An 18,817-nucleotide genomic window follows, 5' to 3' on the forward strand; every position below is an offset into this window, starting at 1 on the left:
AAAGCTATTTATTGCTATCTAATAGCAAAAATAACTTAATTAAACATAATGATTCACAACAATTATTACGTAATTTAAGTAACTTGATAATTTGACCTATTAGGTATCTACCTATTTATCTTCAAACAATGTTTATGTATAAAAATGCGATATCTCTGCTACCTATCTTAAATACCTACATTTTTGTTTTGTTACTTCTATTAAACCAAAATAGATACCATGATTGATTAAAATGATTTTAAAATGCTAGGTAGATACGAGTAGGTATGACATGATCAACCTTTCGCCGGCTCATTACAGAGCACGGGTCTCCTCTCAGAAAGAAGGGTTTTGACCATAGTCTACCACTTTGCATGAATTTTCAAAAATCCTTTCTTAGCGGATGCCTATGTCATAATAGCTATCTGCATGCCAAAGTTCAGCCCGATCCGTCCAGTAGTTTGAGCTGTGCGTTGATAGATCAGTCAGTCAGTCAGTCAGTCACCTTTTCCTTTTATATATTTAGATAATCTTATGTACCTACTAAGAAATTGTCCATTGACGCATCTTTAAGTGTTTCTTGATTGATGAGAAACTTTGTTCACTTGTTCTTTAAGCACAGCTTTCACAAAAAGCTTAGGCCTTTTATATCGAAGAAGACCAACCATTTTTAATTATTTTAAGGCACTGCATCAGTACAATAATTTCACTTGTTCGCACAGTTCTTCAAAATTTTCAACTCCCCATTTTCTCAGTTCCTTTTCTAATTGTTCTGTTTGAAGAGTGTAAAATTCTTCATTGCCTAAAACAATCATTCAAAGATTGCACTGATGCGGTAGTGTTAGGCCCGGTCTCCACCTAAGCGGAGCGGAGAGGAGATGGTGTATAGTCAACCAATCCGATTTACAAAAGATGACGTGATAATTTTTTCAAGTCATCCTAAGTTTGTAGCTGGAAACACACTTTCATCATCATTCCGGATTTTCCGGATCAAACCGGATTTTGATAATTTAAATTCAAATTTACGGATTTTAAAACGCACCCCACCGTGGTGCGCGCTAGCTCTTAATCACTACCCATATTATAAATGCGAAAGTGTGTTTGTTTGTTGCTTTGTCCTTCAGTCACATCGCAATGGAGCAACGGATCGACGTTTTTTGCATGGGTATAGTTAAATACCTGGAGAGCGATTTTGCGTCAAAATAGCCTAACATCTGTTATATTATCGTTGATTTGGGATCAAACTGAGAGTCCGTCACTCTAGTTCACTCTACTATTATATGCACGTCAAACACGCGCTATCAATAATACAATGATTCCGTGATGACTGATGAGTGATTCACTTACGCGCTTACTACGATAGCAAATGGCTTTAAATAAATAGTAATTAATTACTTAATAATAAGCTAATTAGTTTTTCTTCAAAAGTCATTCGTTCATTAATCATTACCCCTATTGTATGTATGTATGTATATACTTTATTGCACCACAGAAACACAAATGACAGGTTACAAAAAGAAATCTTAATAAGTAGGTACAAAAAGGCGGTCTTATCGCTAAATAGCGATCTCTTCCAGACAACCTTAACGCTAGGGAAAAAACGAACAAATGGACAATGGGAGGTGGTGTAAAATAAACCTAAATACCAATAGCTAAATAAACTAAACCATATAATAAGAATATAAAATAATAAATAAATAAATAAATAAATAAGCCTTTATTATTCTGAGGGTTCACTATTTACAATTTGTTGATTTAAACAATTACATTATTAAACTAGTAAGTATATATAGCAAGTTGCGTCTTCGGTAGCCGTTTTAGCTCCTCAGTGTCTTCCGACATAGGCCTCCTCCATTCCCTTCCAAATTGTTCTGTCTCTGGCTTTTCTCTGCCATGTAGCCCCTGCTACAGACTTAATGTCATCTGCCCATCTGAGATGTTGCCGTCCCCTTTTACGCTTACCATCCCTTGGGTACCAATCTGTTATATCATCAGTCCACTTTTGTGTTTTGCTTCTTACCATGTGACCGGCCCATCTCCATTTTTGTTCTCTTATTTTCCTTTTTACATCATAAATTTTTGTTTTGGCTCTAATGGTGACTAGTCTCTGCCTATCACTCCTCCTAGTATGCAAAATACTTCTTTCTATTCCGTGTTGGCATGTTTCCAGTTTTTCCATGTTTCTTTTTGTCAGAGCCCACGTTTGGCATCCGTAGATCATGCACGGCAAGATACAAGTATCGTGTAATTTGCTCTTGGCTGCCATTGGTATACCTCTGTTTTTCATTATGTCCCTAAGAGACCAAAATCTTTTCCATGTGTTACAGACTCGTCTGTCTACTTCTTTGTTTGTTTGATCATATGGTGATATAATTTGACCTAGATACACGTATTCATCAACGTATTCTATTTCTAAATCGTTGACGTATATTTTGTCCTTCTTTGAGTTACTCATAATCTTTGTTTTAGATGTATTCATGGTAAGCCCTACTTTTCCACTTTCGACAGCTAATTGTTGTAACATTATTTCTAGAGTCTTAACATCCTCTGCAAAAATGACTAGGTCATCAGCGAATCTTAAATGATTGAGCTTGACGCCATTTATATTGATGCCAAAAGATTCCCAGTGTAAGTTTTTGAAGACGTTCTCTAGTGTGGCTGCAAATAGTTTAGGTGAGAGCGGGTCACCTTGTCTAACACCTTTATTTATTTTAAACCATTCTCCTGTACTCTCTAAGCGTACTCTCGACATACTGTTCTTGTATATGTTTTTTATTAAGTTGATGTATTTGTTGTGTACACCTTGATTCATTAGAGTTTCCCAGATGGCTTTGTGTTTTAAGGAATCAAATAACCTCTTCAACCTGATTCTTGTCAGAGAAACGATACCATTACAATGGACACAATCAACCATCATACTCTTACATAAAAAAGGGGACAAGACACAAATCGAAAATTATAGACCTATTAGTCTACTGTCCAATTTTTATAAGGTATTTGCAAAAATTATTTTAAATAGAATTTCATTTGTCCTGGATGAACACCAGCCAAGAGAACAGGCTGGTTTTCGCAGCAACTTTTCGACTATAGACCACATACACGTTGTCAAGCAGTTACTTGAGAAATGTAAAGAATACAATAAAATTTACTACATAGGTTTCGTCGATTACAACAAAGCATTTGATTCATTTGAGAATATAAAATACATATTGTTAATACACTAATACATACAAATAAAGTATAATAGACATACATAAGACTACATAGATATATATACACATATAGATTTAAATAATAAACTATGCCGTTACTGATGATAGCAAAGAGATAGGTAATGATCTTTGACGTCAATTTTAAATTTGTTAAGGGATTCAGCACGATGGATTTGCGAGGGAAGCTCGTTCCATAAACAGATAGCAGAGACCGTGAAGGAATTCTTAAAGTATTTTGTCCGATGTGTAGGTGGCGCTAGAATGAGTTTTCCCGCTGATCGTAAAACTCTATCTGGTCTGTCATGGCCTAGAAATTTGAAATTTTCTTTTAAATAACTTGGAGTCATTGGATTGAACAATACACAGTACAGAAGAGAAACAATGTGCAGATTCCGGCGAAAGCGAATGGGTAACCATTTGAGCTTTGAACGAAATTCGGAGACATGGTCATATTTGCGCAAGCCAAATATAAACCTAATAGCAAGGTTTTGAATTCGCTCAAGTTTATTAAGTTGGTCCTCGGTTAAATCAATGTAGCTTGCGTCTGCATAATCGAGAATAGAGAGCAGTAAAGATTGAGCTAACATAATCTTAGTAGGAATGGGAAGCAAAGAACGTAGGCGCCTGAGAGAACCCATGGCAGCAAAGGTCTTTCTACTGAGTTCCTTTAATTGATGAGATATACTATTATAATACGAAAGTGTGTTTGTTTGTTAGTTTATTGGTTTGTCATTCAATCACGTCGCAACGGAGCAAGGGATAGGCGTAATTTTTGCATGGGTATAGTATAGTCAAAGACCTGGAAAGTAACATAGGCTACTTTTTATCCCGGAAAAGGATTTAAAAAAACCTGAATCCACGCGGACGAAGTCGCTGGCATCATCTAATTGTACTAGCATATGCTTGCGACTTCGTCCGCGTGGACTACACAAATTTCAGACCCCTATTTCACCCCCTTAGGAGTTGAATTTTCAAAAATCCTTTCTTAGCGGATGCCTACGTCATAATAGCTATCTGCATGCCAAATTTCAGCCCGATCCGACCAGTAGGTTGAGCTGTGCGTTGATAGATCAGTCACTCAGCCAGTCAGTCAGTCAGTCACCTTTTCCTTTTATATATTTAGATAATAAGATAGTATAATAATATGTACTTACTATGTACAACAAACCATCCACTCAATTCACAAGCTGCTACATTGAAAGCCAGTAGTTGTTTTACACCCACACAGCTTTTCCTGGGCCAAATCACAAACCTATAAGACATCTCATCATTTTCCAAATTCTCTTCAACAGGATCTCCTCTGGTAACAAAAATGTTATGAGCTATTGATTTGTCCAAGAAGAACTCTATTAATTTGAATATTTCATCAATTTTGGGCGATTTTTTCGTTATTTCAAAACAGAATGCTGGTGCAGGGTAGTTCTCGAAACAATACAGAGGTCCCTTTACGTGTTTGCATTTCTGTAAAAAATTACAAATATTAAAAAAGTGCTAGTCAGAGTCGTCCATGAAGAGTTCCATGCCATCATACAAGAAATAACATTTTAATTTTGTTTTATAGGGTTACGTACCTCAAAAGGAAAAACGGAACCTTTATAGGATGTTGTCTATCTGTCGGTCTGTCAAGAAACCTACAGGGTACTTCCCGTTGACCTAGTATCATGAAATTTGGTAGGTAGGTAGGGGAAAAATCTGATAACCGTGAATTTGTGGTTACATCACACAAAAATAATTAAATTGTGGTCATAAACCTAAAATAATTAGTATTTTCAATTTTCGTAGTTTATCAAGTGGGGTATCATATGAAATGGCTTCACCTGTGCATTCTAAAACAGATTTTTATTTATTTTTATGCATCATAGTTTTTGAATTACCGCGAAATGTCGAAAAAATAAGACTACAGAATAAGAATAAGAGTACGGAACCCTCATTGCGCGAGCCTGAGTCGCACTTGGCCGGTTTATTAGATTTCATGTTGCTCCATTTATATTTGTAAGAGACTAAAGATAAAACGAAATCTTACCACTGTCTCTATTGGCAGAGTGTGCTTCTCTATAAACAAGTGATAATGTAAATGATTCACTGATGCTAGAGCACAGAGGCTGTTGAAGGCGATCCTTAGATCACTGTAAAATAATAAAGGTTGGTTCCAGAATGAATGAATGAATGAATATAATTTATTTATTCGCCTAACAGTAGATTAAAATTTTTTAAATTTTTCTCTCCGTAGAACCGAATTTCTCTCTTCGTACTTCAAGGAATATTATAAAAAAAGAATTAGCGAAATTGGTTCAGGGGTTCTCGAGATTTGCGATGACCAACACATTTGGTGATTCATTTTTATATTATAGATAAAACACTTGAGTCAACATAACCTCACTTCACATTGTTTGTCAAGATTTCACGTACAAATACATTCATCTTGACAAACAAAAAAAAGTGGCCACAGTGATAAGGCCAAAAAATAATCATTTTGTCACATTCTAATAAGAGCTTAAATGCATTTAGCTATCTCGCTTTAACAGTAAGAGTCACATTAGGGCTACTTCTACAGGTATTTATTCTGATGGTCTAAGATACATACAGCAGACAGAAAAAGTGTGGAAACCAGCCCAGAGAGAACAAGAAGTGGCCTAAGATGGGATGCGTTTACCTAGAAGATACTAAAATAAATTCTTACTTGCATACTTACCAGTCCTCGGCAAGTAACAACAAATCTATTACCATCTCTAAACTATGCTTAGTTACCACTTGCGGTAAGCATTTGTCTAGTGACGGACACAGGAGTGTGTGGTACCGTGATATTGGACTTACGTTCACTACAAATATGTGAGTATCATCTGCAAATAAAGAAAAATGTTTAATTAGGTGTCAATCAGTACCCTTATTATAATCAGTACCCTTATTATAAATGCGAAAGTGTTTGTTTGTTGGTTTGTCCTTCAATCACGTCGCAACGGATTGACGTTATTATGGATCATGGATATAAATAAAGACCTGGAGAGTGACATAGGCTGCTTTTTAGTCCAGAAAATCAAAGGGTAAGGATACCACAGGATTTTTAAAAATCTTATTCCACGCGGACCAAGTCGCAGGCATCAGCTAGTTAAAAATAAAACCGACACATTTTGGGCTACATCTGTTTTTGTATTATATTTTATGGCAGATCCAGATATTTGTGACAAACAGCAAAAAACAAGCACTGGCAAGCATGTGGACGGGTTTTTGTGTATGCTTGCCAATGCTTGTCTATTGAGCAACAAGCATATTGAAAGAGGTATCAATTCATTCAGACCTGTTATTTTAGTTTAAAGATAAAATAGCAAAATTAGTCATCTCTTTACTAAAACATCTAATGGCAAATTACAATTTCTCTGTCCGGCATGTTCGATTCCGGGCACGCGCCTCTAACTTTTGAGAGTTATGTGCATTTTAAGTAATTAAATATAGCTGCTTTAGCAGTGAAGGAAAACATCGTGAGGAAACCTGCATGCCTGAGAGTTCTCCATAATGTTCTCTAAGGTGTGTGAAGTCTACCAATATGTATATGGCCAGCAGGGGCGCGCAGGTCATAGAGGCATAAATGCACTGCTTACCCCAGTTGTAATAGCTCAATGCATATTTTTCATTTTGACCTGCCAATAAACAGGTTCCTAGCTAACTAGTGCCTACCCTGGCTTCAAACCTGTGCACGCCACTGATGGCCAGCGTGGTATAGCTATGGCCAACCCTTCTCACTCTGAGAGGAGACCTGTGCTCTGCAGTGAGCCGGCGATGGGTTGATCATGATGATGATGTTTATATTATGAAAGTATACTATTACCATTATTATCTGCTTTGAACTCAAACAAAATTTCCTCATTTGAAATTTTTGTGAAATTGAACTTATTTTTATCAAATTGTTGGCAAATATCAACAATTTGCTCAGGTGTCCTCCTTTTAGTAATTCTGTTAGGGTTTAACTGAAATATTTAACAGTTTTATGACTCGCTTAAATCTATCTATAGTCACCCTAATATTATGAATGTGTCTGTACTTTCTTACTGCTTTGCTACTACCACTTGGACTTACATTATTAAAAAAAACCGGCCAAGTGCGCGTCAGGCCCGCACAACGAGGGTTACGTACAACAGTCGTATTTTTTCGACATTTTGCATGATAATTCAAAAACTATGATGCATAAAAATAAATAAAAATCTGTTTTAGAATGTACAAGTGATATGATGATACCCTTTCATATGATACCCTACTTGATATAGTTAATAATTTAATATTTTAATAATTTATTTATTCTTCAAATTTACATATGAACATAAACACTAGGGAAACGGTAATAGCTGTGTTAGTTAAAAAAAACTGTGTTACAGCTATTAGCGCCCACCTCCAGATTTAGATATTTATTACAGTAATATAGAAATAGAGTTATCTTACTTCGAAAATTGAAAATACTAATTATTAGTTTATGACCACAATTTAATTTTTTTAATGTAATGTTACCACAAATTCACGGTTTTCAGATTTTCCTAATGCCAGCTATAAGACCTACCTACCTGCCCATGATTCTAGGTCAACGGGAAGTACCCTGTAGGTTTCTTGACAGACAGACGGACAGACAGACAGACAACAATACTTTATTCTCGGGAAAATCTAAGCATTTACTCAGGATTTTTAAAAACCTAAATCCACACAGACAAAGTCATAAGTATCATGTAGTTACGTATAAAATAGGAGAAGCTTATGACAATTTTATAAAATCCACTTGAAGGCGGCCAGGAGGGGTCCCCTAGTATATAACGTAAACTAATAATATAAACAGGTTAAGTTAGTAAGTTTGAATGTAGAGAGGAAAAATTTTTACAAAAAAAATAAAAACCGACTTCGTTACACAAACACTAAAAATTGAAAAATAATTTAATTTATTACCGAATATATTATGTATACAAGAGTTAATATAGTTCCATAATAATATTTTTTGGGGTCGGTGCCAATGAGGTGCCATTGTGGAGTCCCATAAAAATATGAAGTCTAGACGATTCGCGCAGCTAAAGCTAATTGGCACCGGCACCAAAAAGTATTATAATGGAACTATATTAACTCTTGTATACATAATATATTCGGTAATAAATTAAATTATTTTTCAATTTTTAGTGTTTGTGTAACGAAGTCGTTTTTATTTTTTTTGTAAAAAAAATTTATTTCACAATTTTTAGTGGCTCCATGGAATTATGCTATGACTGGTTAAAAATCTACTGTTTACTAAGCTATTACACTGATCGCGAGCAATTTACTCTTATCCGTTGAGGAGTTCCAGTATCTATCTTCGAAGATGTTCATCAGATCTTCACCAAATTGAAATGGGACCAACTTTGAAGTATACCCTTTCAAACAAAAAAAGAATTTTCAAAATCGGTCCAGGCGTTTTCGCGTAATCGGGGAACATACATAAAAAATAAAAAATAAAAAAAAAAATAAAAAAAAGATTCCGACGAATTGAGAACCTCCTCCTTTTTTTGAAGTCGGTTAAAAATAGGTACCTATGATGATACTAATACTATCTAAATAATAATAATATGTTCCCACCTGCAATAAATATTTCTTATCAACTATTCTTTCTTGTATGTTATCAATTTTGTAGCGAAAAACACTTGTGTTAGAGTGCATATCATTCCACTTTGTTTTAATGAGCTCTGTAAATTTGGGGCCATTGATTTTCATTATTAGATCCGTTGTTTGAACAGCAATTAATATTGTAACAAAATTAAAAATAACAACAATAATTTCTTGGTTATTTTGGTTTGTTATGGTTTTTTTGGTGGGAGCAGGAGGCTGGGAGCCACAAAATGAATATTTTACATAGATAGAGTAATAAAGGTAAATAGAACGAAAGAGGAACGTTTGCTTTCTCATTCACACTAAAAAGAGAGCACAGATAAAGTTACTAATTTGATAAACAGAGACGCAGCTAACCTATTTTTTGTCCCTTATCGTGTAACTGGTTTTTTTCAAGAATACATACAAGAAGTTGCAAAACAAACTTGGAGAATTCGTGGCGTAATTGTATTTGTAATGAGTTGTTTTCACATAAAAAACGTTTAATACAAATATTGTTGATCGGTTAATACAAATATTGACTACTAAACAATGGTAATAATTGTCGTGTTATTCATCGTTACGTCGTGCTATCGCTATCTCATACGCGGTTACACAGTACTTACATCTACCTATTATTCTATCTACGGTATTTTACTTTGTTTCTAAATATAGGAATACGGTAGGGTGTTCTGTGATTTTAGTTAAGTAGTTTCCATAGTTACATCCTCTTTGGCTTGGGAGTTGTCTATGATCTATTCTCTATTCCTAGTCTTTGATTAAAAATAAATAAAAACAAAACCTTTTATCAACAAAACCGGTGAAAACAAGACTCAACAAGAGGACTGGGGAACTTTTAAATCTGAGTTTAAATTATAATTTATAGTTATTTTACGATGGAGCACAAAAAAAAAAACGTAAGTTATTGGACAGTAGAAAGAAATAACTAAGTACCTATTAACTACTATTATTCTTTAACTTTGTGTAGGTAAGAAAGTTAATGCTTTGTTTTGTGTTAATTATTGTAATATAATTATTTTTCAACTGCAGCAGGTGCACACAAATGCAGATACAATTGCTACAGAAATATATGGCAAATAACAAAACCATAGCGATAAACACCACAAAATCATTCATAGGCAAAGTGGAGGTTAATAAAAGGGCCAGGGAATGGTGTGCTCTTAGGGCTCTTCTACGTAAACATGGGCCTGACAAGTCGGTGGAAAAATGGAAACAGGCAAAGTATATTAGTATATATTATGTACTATGTATGCAGATTGCCGTGGCAGAATCTACAGCTTTATGTGCACTCTATGGAGATCTAGCACTGCCAAGTTCTCGACGCTATTGTTCCTACTAAAAATTTATTGTCAAAAATACCAAATAAGCTTTATGGCCCAAGGTGACAGAGCTTGAATCCAAGACCTCTTGTCCTAGTAGTAGTGAAATATTTATGGTAAAAAATGGTTCTTTTTTTCCATAGACATGGAGAGACCTAAATAGAAAACATAAAAAGCAAAAGAAAAATGTTGTTAGTAACAATAAGGATCATGTGGAGAAGAAAATATGTGAAAACATTAATAATGATTTGGATAAAATACTTCAGTCTTCTACAGTGTATGCGGACCCTCTTGAGTCTATTGCTGAGGTAAGTAAAGTTTTTTCTTAATATTTTAATGTCTAGTACAGATTGGTAGCTTTAGTTTTTTAGGGGTTCCATATACAGGGTTACAGGAAAAGAGGACACGATCCCGTTAGGGGGTTATAGTACAGGGCATTAGCTGTCAAATGACCCATAAAGTGCTTATGCGAAAGTGTATCGTTTTCGAGTTATTAATTTTTTTTTTTTTTTATTGATAAAGGGGTGTTTGCCACTTTGAAAATTAATAAAAAAAAGGAACAATGTATTTCATCACATTTTTTTTATGTCTTGCTAGTACATATCCTTGTTAATAATAAACAGTTATAAAACATGAAAAATCTTTAAGCATTTTAAAATTACAGCCCAAAAACTGTACAAGTTTTCGATTTTTAAATTTAATTCTTTGACGTCGGTCGTTTTTCCCGTCATGCTTCCTTGAACGGAGTCATACGTAGGTCTCTTGTCACGGCTAATGTGCCTGCAGTATTGGAACCAAATGGTTTGGCACGTAGCGATGGCAAGAGACCAGACGGTATGACTCTTGTCCCGTGGAAGCAAGTAGGTCGCTTGTGTGGGATGCCATGTGTGTGGATACACTGGCGCTGTCACACGTTCAGGCGACCTCCGTGGCGGCCGGAGCGGCGGCTACTAAGGCAGAAAGGGCCAAGAGGCGCAAATATGAGAATATAGAAAATAGTTTCATATTTGTGCCTTTTGGGGTGGAGACCATGGGTTCGTAGGGCGAGGATGCTAGATCCTTTTTTAAGGACCTTTCATCCCGTCTCGCGGAATCCACGGGGGACCGGAGGGCTGGCAGTTACCTCGGTCAGCATATTAGTCTGGCCATTCAACGAGGTAACGCTGCCAGCGTTCTGGGCACCCTGCCTCGTTGCGGTGGTTTAGATGATATTTTCGATTTGTAATTTTTATGTTCTAGAATAAGTTTGGTATTTTTGTTTTTTGTATCTTCCTATATATGTACTAATTATTTATGTAATTTATTACCCAATATATTATATATCTGTTATTGTTATTCTTTGAATAACTTGCAAATTTTCTGTAAAAACTACTATGGCACTTATCCTGCGGATTATTTTAAAAGCATCTATGTCTTGTTAGCTATCCATTGGTACAAAAAAATTACAAAAAAATCATGAAATCAAGAAAAAATTACACAACAAAGAGACCAGGTAGAAAATTCTAACAAATGCTATTGCCAAAGAATTAAATCAGAATCAATGTAAAAACGAGTTTAATGCAAAATCGTTAAAGATTATTTTTCAATGAGGTCGAAAGGTAATATAAAATCAGTCAAGTGCGAGTCGTGCTCGCACACGAAGGGTTCTGTACCATCGTACAAGAAATAACACTTTTAATTTTTTTTAATTTTTATGGCGGCCATTTTGTAATTTTTAGTATTTGTTGTTATAGCGGCCATAAAAATACACATTTTGTGAAAATTTCATGTTCGTTCGTCCGTCCGCCCGTCTGTCCGTCCGTCCGTTTGTGTCAGTGGACTGTATCTCGTGAACCCTAATAGGTGGAGACTTGAAGTTTGTACAGAATGTGTATTTTTATTGCCGCTATAACAACAAATACTAAAAATTACAAAATGGCCGCCATAAAAATTAAAAAAATTTAAAAAGTGTTATTTCTTGTACGATGGTACGGAACCCTTCGTGTGCGAGCCCGACTCGCACTTAACTGATTTTATATTACCTTTTGACCTCATTGAAAAATAATCTTCAACGATTTTGCATTAAACTCGTTTTTACATTGATTCTGATTTAATTCTTTGACAATGGCATTTGTTAGAATTTTCTCTGGTCTCCTTGTGTAATTTTTTCTTGATTTTATGATTTTTTTTGTAATCTTTTTATACTAATGGATAGCCAACGAAACATAGATGTTTTTAAAATAATCCGCAGGATAAGTGCCATAGTAATTTTTACAGAAACTTTGCAAGTTATTCAAAGTTTTAAATTTAAAAATCGAAAACTTGTACAGTTTTTGGGCTGTAATTTTAAAATGCTTGAAGATTTTTCTTGTTTTATAACTGTTTATTATTAACAAGGGTATGTAGTAGCGAGAAATAAAAAAAATCTGATGAAATACATTGTTCCTTTTTTTTATTAATTTTTAAAGTGGCAAACACCCCTTTACCAAGAAAAAAATAAAAAAAATGAATAACTCGAAAACGATATACTTTCGCATAAGCACTTTAGGGGTCGTTTGATAGCTAATGTCCTGTACTATAACGCCTTAACGGGATCGTGTCCTATTTTCCTGTAACCCTGTATATCTCCAGAAAAAAAAGAACCCTTATAGGATCACTTCATTGACATAAGGGCCTGTCAAGACCCGTCAAGGGAATCAAAACGTATAGGGTACAATATGCGGCAGAAAGTAATGTACATCGACCTTTAGACAGAGATAGCAAATTTGTAGTGTTGTGTATATTGTTGAGACAGACAAAACGTCATATACATAGGTATGAGTGACAGAGACAACGCTTTACAAAGCTGAAATGTTATTCTAAAGGCAGATGTACATTACTTTCTGCTGTGTACTGTATTTCCCATTAACCTTGAATCATGAAATTTGGCATTGAGCAATTTCTTATAGCTGTGATAGCCTAGTGGTTAGGACGTCCGCCTTCCAATCAGAGGTCGGGGGTTCGATCCCGGGCACGCACCTCTAACTTTTCGGAGTTATGTGCGTTTTTAAGTAATTAAAATATCACTTGCTTTAACGGTGAAGGAAAACATCATGAGGTAACCTGCATGCCTGAGAGTTCTCCATAATGTTCTCAAAGGTGTGTGAAGTCTGCCAATCCGCACTTGGCCAGCTTGGTAGACTATGGCCAAAAACCCTTCTCACTCTGAGAGGAGACCTGTGCTCTGTAGTGAGCCGGTGATGGGTTGATCATGATGATGATGATGAATTTCTTATAGCACAAGTAAAGACAAAAATCCGAAAACAATGGTCAGCCTGATCTGTCCAGTAGTTTGAGCTGTACGTTGATAGATTATTCAGTAAGTCATCTTTTCCTGTTATACATTTAGATACTAGTATTATGATAACATTGACTTTTCTTGCAATCCAGGGTGGTACGTCAATAAAGGAAGAGCCTTCAATGTCACCTGTCGCAATTGAATTGCCAATAGACATTCCATGTCCTTCTCCAATGCAAGTTATTCTGACCAATCCAGAATCTTTTGCCCCCACCTCATCTACTTCTACACAAACTAATCCTTCTTCTGTACATAATATCTCCAATCCCCCTTCTAGTTGTACACATGAAAATTTCTCTTCAACGCCCGCATCTCATAATCCCTCGCAATGCTGCTACCAGAACATATCAACAGATGCAATTTCAAGAACCAACAGTTTACAAATTCAACAAAATGCATTGCTTCAAGTAAGTATACAAGTGCGGATTGGTAGACTTCACACACCTTTGAGAACATTATGGAGAACTCTCAGGCATGCCAGGTATCCTCACGATGTTTTCCTTCACCGTTAACGCAAGTTATATTTTAATTACGAAAAGTTAGAGGTGCCCGGGATCGAACCCCCGACCTCCGATTGAAAGGCGGACGTCCTAACCACTAGGGTACCACAGCTACTACTACAGATTTAAGCGTTAAGTGGACTCAGTTCGGTGCTTTCTCCATACAAACGTAGGAGGGAAAATACAACAATATTCGATATCGTACGCACAAAACTAAGAATTATATTGATTTATCTCGTCATTATCTAGGTTCAATGATATCTAAAACATGGAAAAAAATATTGATTTAAAAGTTACGAGCCTCAAAAGATTCCTATTTTAACATTAAATTTATGACAACTTTGGGCGTAAATAAATAAGATTAGGGATATGAAAATTGTAAAACAATTTATCATTACACGTAGTTTATTTATTCATTAGTTGAAATAACTTTACTTTGCAAACATAAATTCAGTAGTTTTTTCTCAAAAATACTTTTCCTAAACCTTTTTCGCGCGCTTGATTTCAGTGATAATCATCGTGCCTCTCAACTTTCTCATACAATGTCAAGTGAAAAGCAAACACGTTACCCACGTGCGCTGCCAATTTCGGTCGAGCGTCCTGCGTCACCTTAAGCCTACCTAGCCTAGCGTTAAGGTTGTCTGGAAGAGATAAGACCGTCTTTTTGTACCTACTTATTAAGATTTCTTTTTGTAACCTGTCATTTGTGTTTCTGTGGTGCAATAAAGTATATACATACACATACATACATTTAATGATTTGTGTACATCAAATCAGCGCTATTTTTACAAAATCTTACCTTAAAGCCTAGGCTCTAGTTTAATTTTTACCATTCATTTCATTGAATCTAAAAACACATAAGCTGTTAATAAGGATGGGAAAAGTATTTTAGCAACTCCATTATTGAACTTGACTATCCATTCATAAGAAAAATTTCAATTTTCAGAGACTATGCAATTTATTGGACCAACAAAACTCAAATCTGAGGCTGAGGAATACAATATTAAGAAACAAAATGAGGTATCAAACTCAAAATATATTCTTTACTAGCTGATGCCCACGACTTCGTCTAAATTCTCCCCCTAAGGAGGTGAAATGGGGGTTGAAAAGTTATACGAAAATCCTATGTTCTTGAGTTAGAGATTTGGCATTTAGGTATTCTAGGTTCCGTGCCTTAAGGTGAGACTGAGTGAGTAGGTAAGTGAGGCCTTTTGCAGCGGGAAAATTTCAGATCTCATGAGAAACCAGAAATTTTACGCGGACGAAGTCGCGGGCAACTGCTAGTCCAAAATAATAATATCTACTGTTTCTGTAAAAACTGAATCATCGTATTCTTATTATAATTTGCTTTTTGTTTCAGATTCCAACATAGAAGATTTTAATTAAATAGTTACTAATTTAAATAAGGATGAATGAATTTGAATTGAATTGTGTATTATGCTTGATACATATTATTACAATAATGCCTATTGGTTATTTAAAATACCAGAGCTAAGGAAGTTATAATAATAATAGTAAATATTCAATCAAATACATAATAGTAATTAAGTGTAATATTTATTGTACAATGAAAATAGTTTTTGATAAATAAATTACTCTCATTCTTATTCTTAGTTTCAATTTATAGTTTTACTATTAAATGAAATCGATTCTGGCAATAATATTGGGGCCAATTCTCTTGAACAAAATCTCTAAACTAAATTAACAGTTCGAAATTCTAGTGCTATCCTGTTCCACAAGCATCATTATGACAGGGATAGTATTTTAGTTTAGTTTAGAGATTGTGTACAAGCGAATCAGCCTCAATGTCACATCGAAATATTATATTAAACTTGTGTTTAACTTAGTTTTGAGGGTTCCATACCTTAAAAGGAAAAATGCCTAAAAGTAAGATGTATATCTTGTATGATGGTCTGAAACCCATGTTTATAGGTCAGACTCACTTTTTTTTTAATTTATTTTATTTATATACACTCAGTCTTATAATTGTTTGGATTCATAGGATTGTCTCGGTCATAAAGTAATAATATTTCTATAATTTTTTGTGACACTTTTGCAGCTTCAAAAGGGTTCATGTGATTTAGCTTCTTTGTTACTAGCCTTCCAACTTTCATATATTTAGTATTCTCTACTTGTATAGAACCATTTTTGGCTTCATTGAATATTGTGAATAAGTTCTTGGCTATGCTTTTGCACATTGAGTTCGTACTATTTAAATTACTGTTAGGTTCGTCCGCGCTAGGGCAGTCCATTTCCTCGGCTGGAAGGGTTTCCTAAAAATAAGAGCAATATGAAGTGATTAAATTCACTAAGTGTATAGAAACTGGCAGTGTCGGTCTGTCTGTCTCTCTGCATGTATGTCTGTCTGCTAGCTTTTCACGGCCCAACAGTTCAACCGATTGATGAAATTTGGTACAGAGATAGCTTGCATCACAGGGAAGGACATAGGCTACTTTTGATCCTGGAAAATCAAAGAGTTCCCACAGGATTTTTAAAAACCAAAATCCACACGAACAAAGTTGCGGGCATCATCTAGTTGGTTTATATGAAGCAGAGCCTTATTAATAATGGAGCATTAACAATTCCATATTGTGAAGTGTGAACATACATTATCATCTTCACCATTCTTCTGTCCTCTGCTTACTTTCCTCAGAAACTGACAAGAATTCCATAAGTGCCAACTGACTTGATATTCCTGCAAAAGTTAATATAATTTATTGTAAAATACAAAATGGTAACGGGTGGTGATAAATGATAATGTGCTGGTGTGTGAAAGTTCAATTTGTATGAATTAGAAAGTTTTATGAGACAATTTCAAGACAAACTATGCATTGACAGATAATTTCTCATAGTATGTATCAGAAATACAGAAAGATTTTTTATAGCTAATCTACCCATAGTTACGAATGCCTTTCTTACCGATAATAATCAGTAATAAACTCGGCAGTTGTTCATCTAAATATATAAAAGGAAAAAAGGTGACTGACTGACTGACTGATCTATCAACGGACAGCTCAAACTACTGGATGAATCTGGCTGAAATTTGGCTGCAAATGCAGATAGCTATTATGACATAGGCATCCGCTAAGAAAGGATTTTTGAAAATTCAACCCCTAAGGGGATGAAATTTGTGTAGTCCACGCGAACGAAATCGCGAGCATAAGTTAACTAGTTTAAAACAAAATTGAACTTTGATAATGACCTCTCCATTGGCTTGACTAGTCTTGATTTTCCGCAAATGATTAGCAAAAGTGGACCGTATATTCGTCCATCGTTCCTTGACAGCCTGGCCTGTGAAATCGTTGCCGTATTTAGCAGCAAACTCGTTGTAAGCCCGATCTCGATAAGCCACCGACGTGTACCTTGGATGTTTCGGATTCCATATATTCGGCCTCTTTTCTATGAACTTTACTAAACGCAAGTTCATTCTTTGCGTCCAGAAAACCTTTTCCTTTGCGAAATCTGATATCATTTTAATTTTTAATAATGTAGAACAAAGGCTTAGAAATTAGAATTACGATGCGATAACACTAGATTTCAGCATAGGTTTTCGCAAACTATCAAGGGTGTTCTCTGTTCTTATAACGAAAAATTAGGTGATTCTGGGTACTACATTCGGCACTTTTGATTATCCAGCAGTAAGTCATGCATAAGCCATTTAAACTAAGCTAATTATTGTATTTTTACTAACAACAGAATATTCTGCGAAGTGCGAACCCTTTGTTTACTAGGTATATTTACAAAACAAATGGACCGTCAATGTCAAAGTCAATGTCAGATGTCGACGGGCTAGAATCTAGATGCACAGATGGCTAGGCCCTTAGAGTATATACTAAGCTAGGCCATAGGGTACGCCATAGAGTCCATAGGCTTACTAAACAAGTAGACCATAGGGGTGCAACTCTAGAACAATAAAAAATCGCAAATTGAAAATCGCTTGTGGTGCCATCTAAGCGCGAGCACGGCTAAACAAATAGAGAACAGTTTACAAAAGACGTCAATAGATGGCGGGCACATTGGTGTAATTTTAATGACATTAATAAATTATAACCAAATTTTCATGTTTTCGTGTGCTGTAGTAAATATTTATATTTCTGTTAAATTTATCTGACCCTGCTTTAATAACAGGACTCTGTAGTCTGTATTTCCTTTCACCACCTCGATAACTATATTCTAAGGATTGATTTAGTGACTCGATTCATGCCTGAACCATTGACCACGGCTACGGATTACGGACTTGTTCTTGCTTTGTGAAATGATTTTTCTGTGAATATATTTGTGCAGAAAAATGCCACGGAGATCTCGATGTGTGTCTGGATGTGACTAATTCGGTAAGTATAAAATCAGCTTACTCGTAATCTAACTCAAAATTACTTCAATGAGTCAAACTCTATGCACCATTAAGGCACCATTAGCACATTAGGTATTTTATCATGATACTAGGTATATAGTTCCTGCGATTTCGTCCGCTCGAAAAAACTATTTTAGAAATCCCGTGAGAAGTCCAATTTTCCGGGATAAATGTGGCCTACAAGTTACAACCGTCTGATGCAAGCTATCTCTGTACCAAACAGATGATGATCACCACTTTGTCTACGTGGATTTAGGGTTTTTGGGAATCCCATGGGAACTGTTTGAGTTTTTCGTGACAAAAGAAGCCTATGTCCTTACCTGGATGCAAGTTATCTCTGTACTAACTTTCATCATAAACGGTTACACAAATTTACTGTAAAAAGCTAGCATACAGACAGGTTGACACACTTTTGCATTTATCATATTGCTATGGATTATTAACTACTAATTCTGTAAATTTTTTGTTTTGTAATTAAGTGTACTTACAACATTTGTTTTGAACTTTATTGACTAAGTTATTTTTATATT

The 18,817-nt window shown here is 35.3% G+C and overlaps 3 protein-coding genes across 6 annotated transcripts; 1 reads left to right on the forward strand and 2 right to left on the reverse strand.

Annotated features, from left to right (window-relative positions):
• Window positions 1–640: 640 nt before the first annotated feature.
• LOC117992892 (GDP-D-glucose phosphorylase 1) lies at window positions 641–9,030 on the reverse strand. The gene is made up of 6 exons (XM_034980605.2): window positions 8,772–9,030; window positions 7,015–7,153; window positions 5,884–6,031; window positions 5,215–5,317; window positions 4,346–4,652; window positions 641–781 (listed from the first exon to the last, which is right to left on the reverse strand). Exons 1-6 carry the CDS (start codon window positions 8,904–8,906, stop codon window positions 672–674), a joined length of 942 nt encoding a protein of 313 aa, XP_034836496.1. The 5' UTR covers window positions 8,907–9,030; the 3' UTR covers window positions 641–671.
• A 499-nt stretch (window positions 9,031–9,529) lies between these two features.
• LOC117992897 (uncharacterized) lies at window positions 9,530–15,543 on the forward strand. 4 transcript variants are annotated; one of them, XM_034980614.2, is made up of 6 exons: window positions 9,536–9,697; window positions 9,831–10,017; window positions 10,264–10,428; window positions 13,529–13,843; window positions 14,883–14,956; window positions 15,297–15,543. In XM_034980614.2, exons 2-6 carry the CDS (start codon window positions 9,844–9,846, stop codon window positions 15,316–15,318), a joined length of 750 nt encoding a protein of 249 aa, XP_034836505.2. In that variant the 5' UTR covers window positions 9,536–9,697; window positions 9,831–9,843; the 3' UTR covers window positions 15,319–15,543. The 4 variants fall into 4 exon arrangements, with proteins under 4 accessions (XP_069362393.1, XP_069362392.1, XP_069362391.1 ...); XM_069506292.1 differs by having other exon boundaries at window positions 9,530–9,697; window positions 9,831–10,022; window positions 14,883–15,543; XM_069506291.1 differs by having other exon boundaries at window positions 9,534–9,701; window positions 9,834–10,017; window positions 14,883–15,543.
• LOC117992896 (uncharacterized) lies at window positions 15,468–17,669 on the reverse strand. Its single transcript, XM_034980612.2, has 3 exons — window positions 17,139–17,669; window positions 16,545–16,631; window positions 15,468–16,209 (listed from the first exon to the last, which is right to left on the reverse strand). Exons 1-3 carry the CDS (start codon window positions 17,406–17,408, stop codon window positions 15,901–15,903), a joined length of 666 nt encoding a protein of 221 aa, XP_034836503.1. The 5' UTR covers window positions 17,409–17,669; the 3' UTR covers window positions 15,468–15,900.
• Between the last annotated feature and the right edge of the window lie 1,148 nt (window positions 17,670–18,817).

The sequence above is a fragment of the Maniola hyperantus genome, chromosome 22, assembly GCF_902806685.2.
Source record: "Maniola hyperantus chromosome 22, iAphHyp1.2, whole genome shotgun sequence".
NCBI classification, from domain to species: domain Eukaryota; kingdom Metazoa; phylum Arthropoda; class Insecta; order Lepidoptera; family Nymphalidae; genus Maniola; species Maniola hyperantus.

What these genes read in the sequence shown, in the direction of transcription:
- LOC117992897 (XM_069506291.1), top strand. Translation starts at nt 9,844, where the DNA reads ATGCAGATACAATTGCTACAGAAATATATGGCAAATAACAAAACCATA. An exon ending in CTCTTGAGTCTATTGCTGAG is followed by an intron (nt 10,429 to 13,528) that starts GTAAGTAAAGTT and finishes CTTGCAATCCAG; the next exon opens with GGTGGTACGTCAATAAAGGA. An exon ending in AACAAAATGCATTGCTTCAA is followed by an intron (nt 13,844 to 14,882) that starts GTAAGTATACAA and finishes TTCAATTTTCAG; the next exon opens with AGACTATGCAATTTATTGGA.
- LOC117992892 (XM_034980605.2), bottom strand. Translation starts at nt 8,906, where the DNA reads ATGAAAATCAATGGCCCCAAATTTACAGAGCTCATTAAAACAAAGTGG. An exon ending in GTTCAAAGCAGATAATAATG is followed by an intron (nt 6,032 to 7,014) that starts GTAATAGTATAC and finishes CTTTATTTGCAG; the next exon opens with ATGATACTCACATATTTGTA. An exon ending in TGGATGGTTTGTTGTACATA is followed by an intron (nt 782 to 4,345) that starts GTAAGTACATAT and finishes TGATTGTTTTAG; the next exon opens with GCAATGAAGAATTTTACACT.
- LOC117992896 (XM_034980612.2), bottom strand. Translation starts at nt 17,408, where the DNA reads ATGATATCAGATTTCGCAAAGGAAAAGGTTTTCTGGACGCAAAGAATG. An exon ending in CTAGTCAAGCCAATGGAGAG is followed by an intron (nt 16,632 to 17,138) that starts GTCATTATCAAA and finishes TAACTTTTGCAG; the next exon opens with GAATATCAAGTCAGTTGGCA. An exon ending in AGAATGGTGAAGATGATAAT is followed by an intron (nt 16,210 to 16,544) that starts GTATGTTCACAC and finishes TCTTATTTTTAG; the next exon opens with GAAACCCTTCCAGCCGAGGA.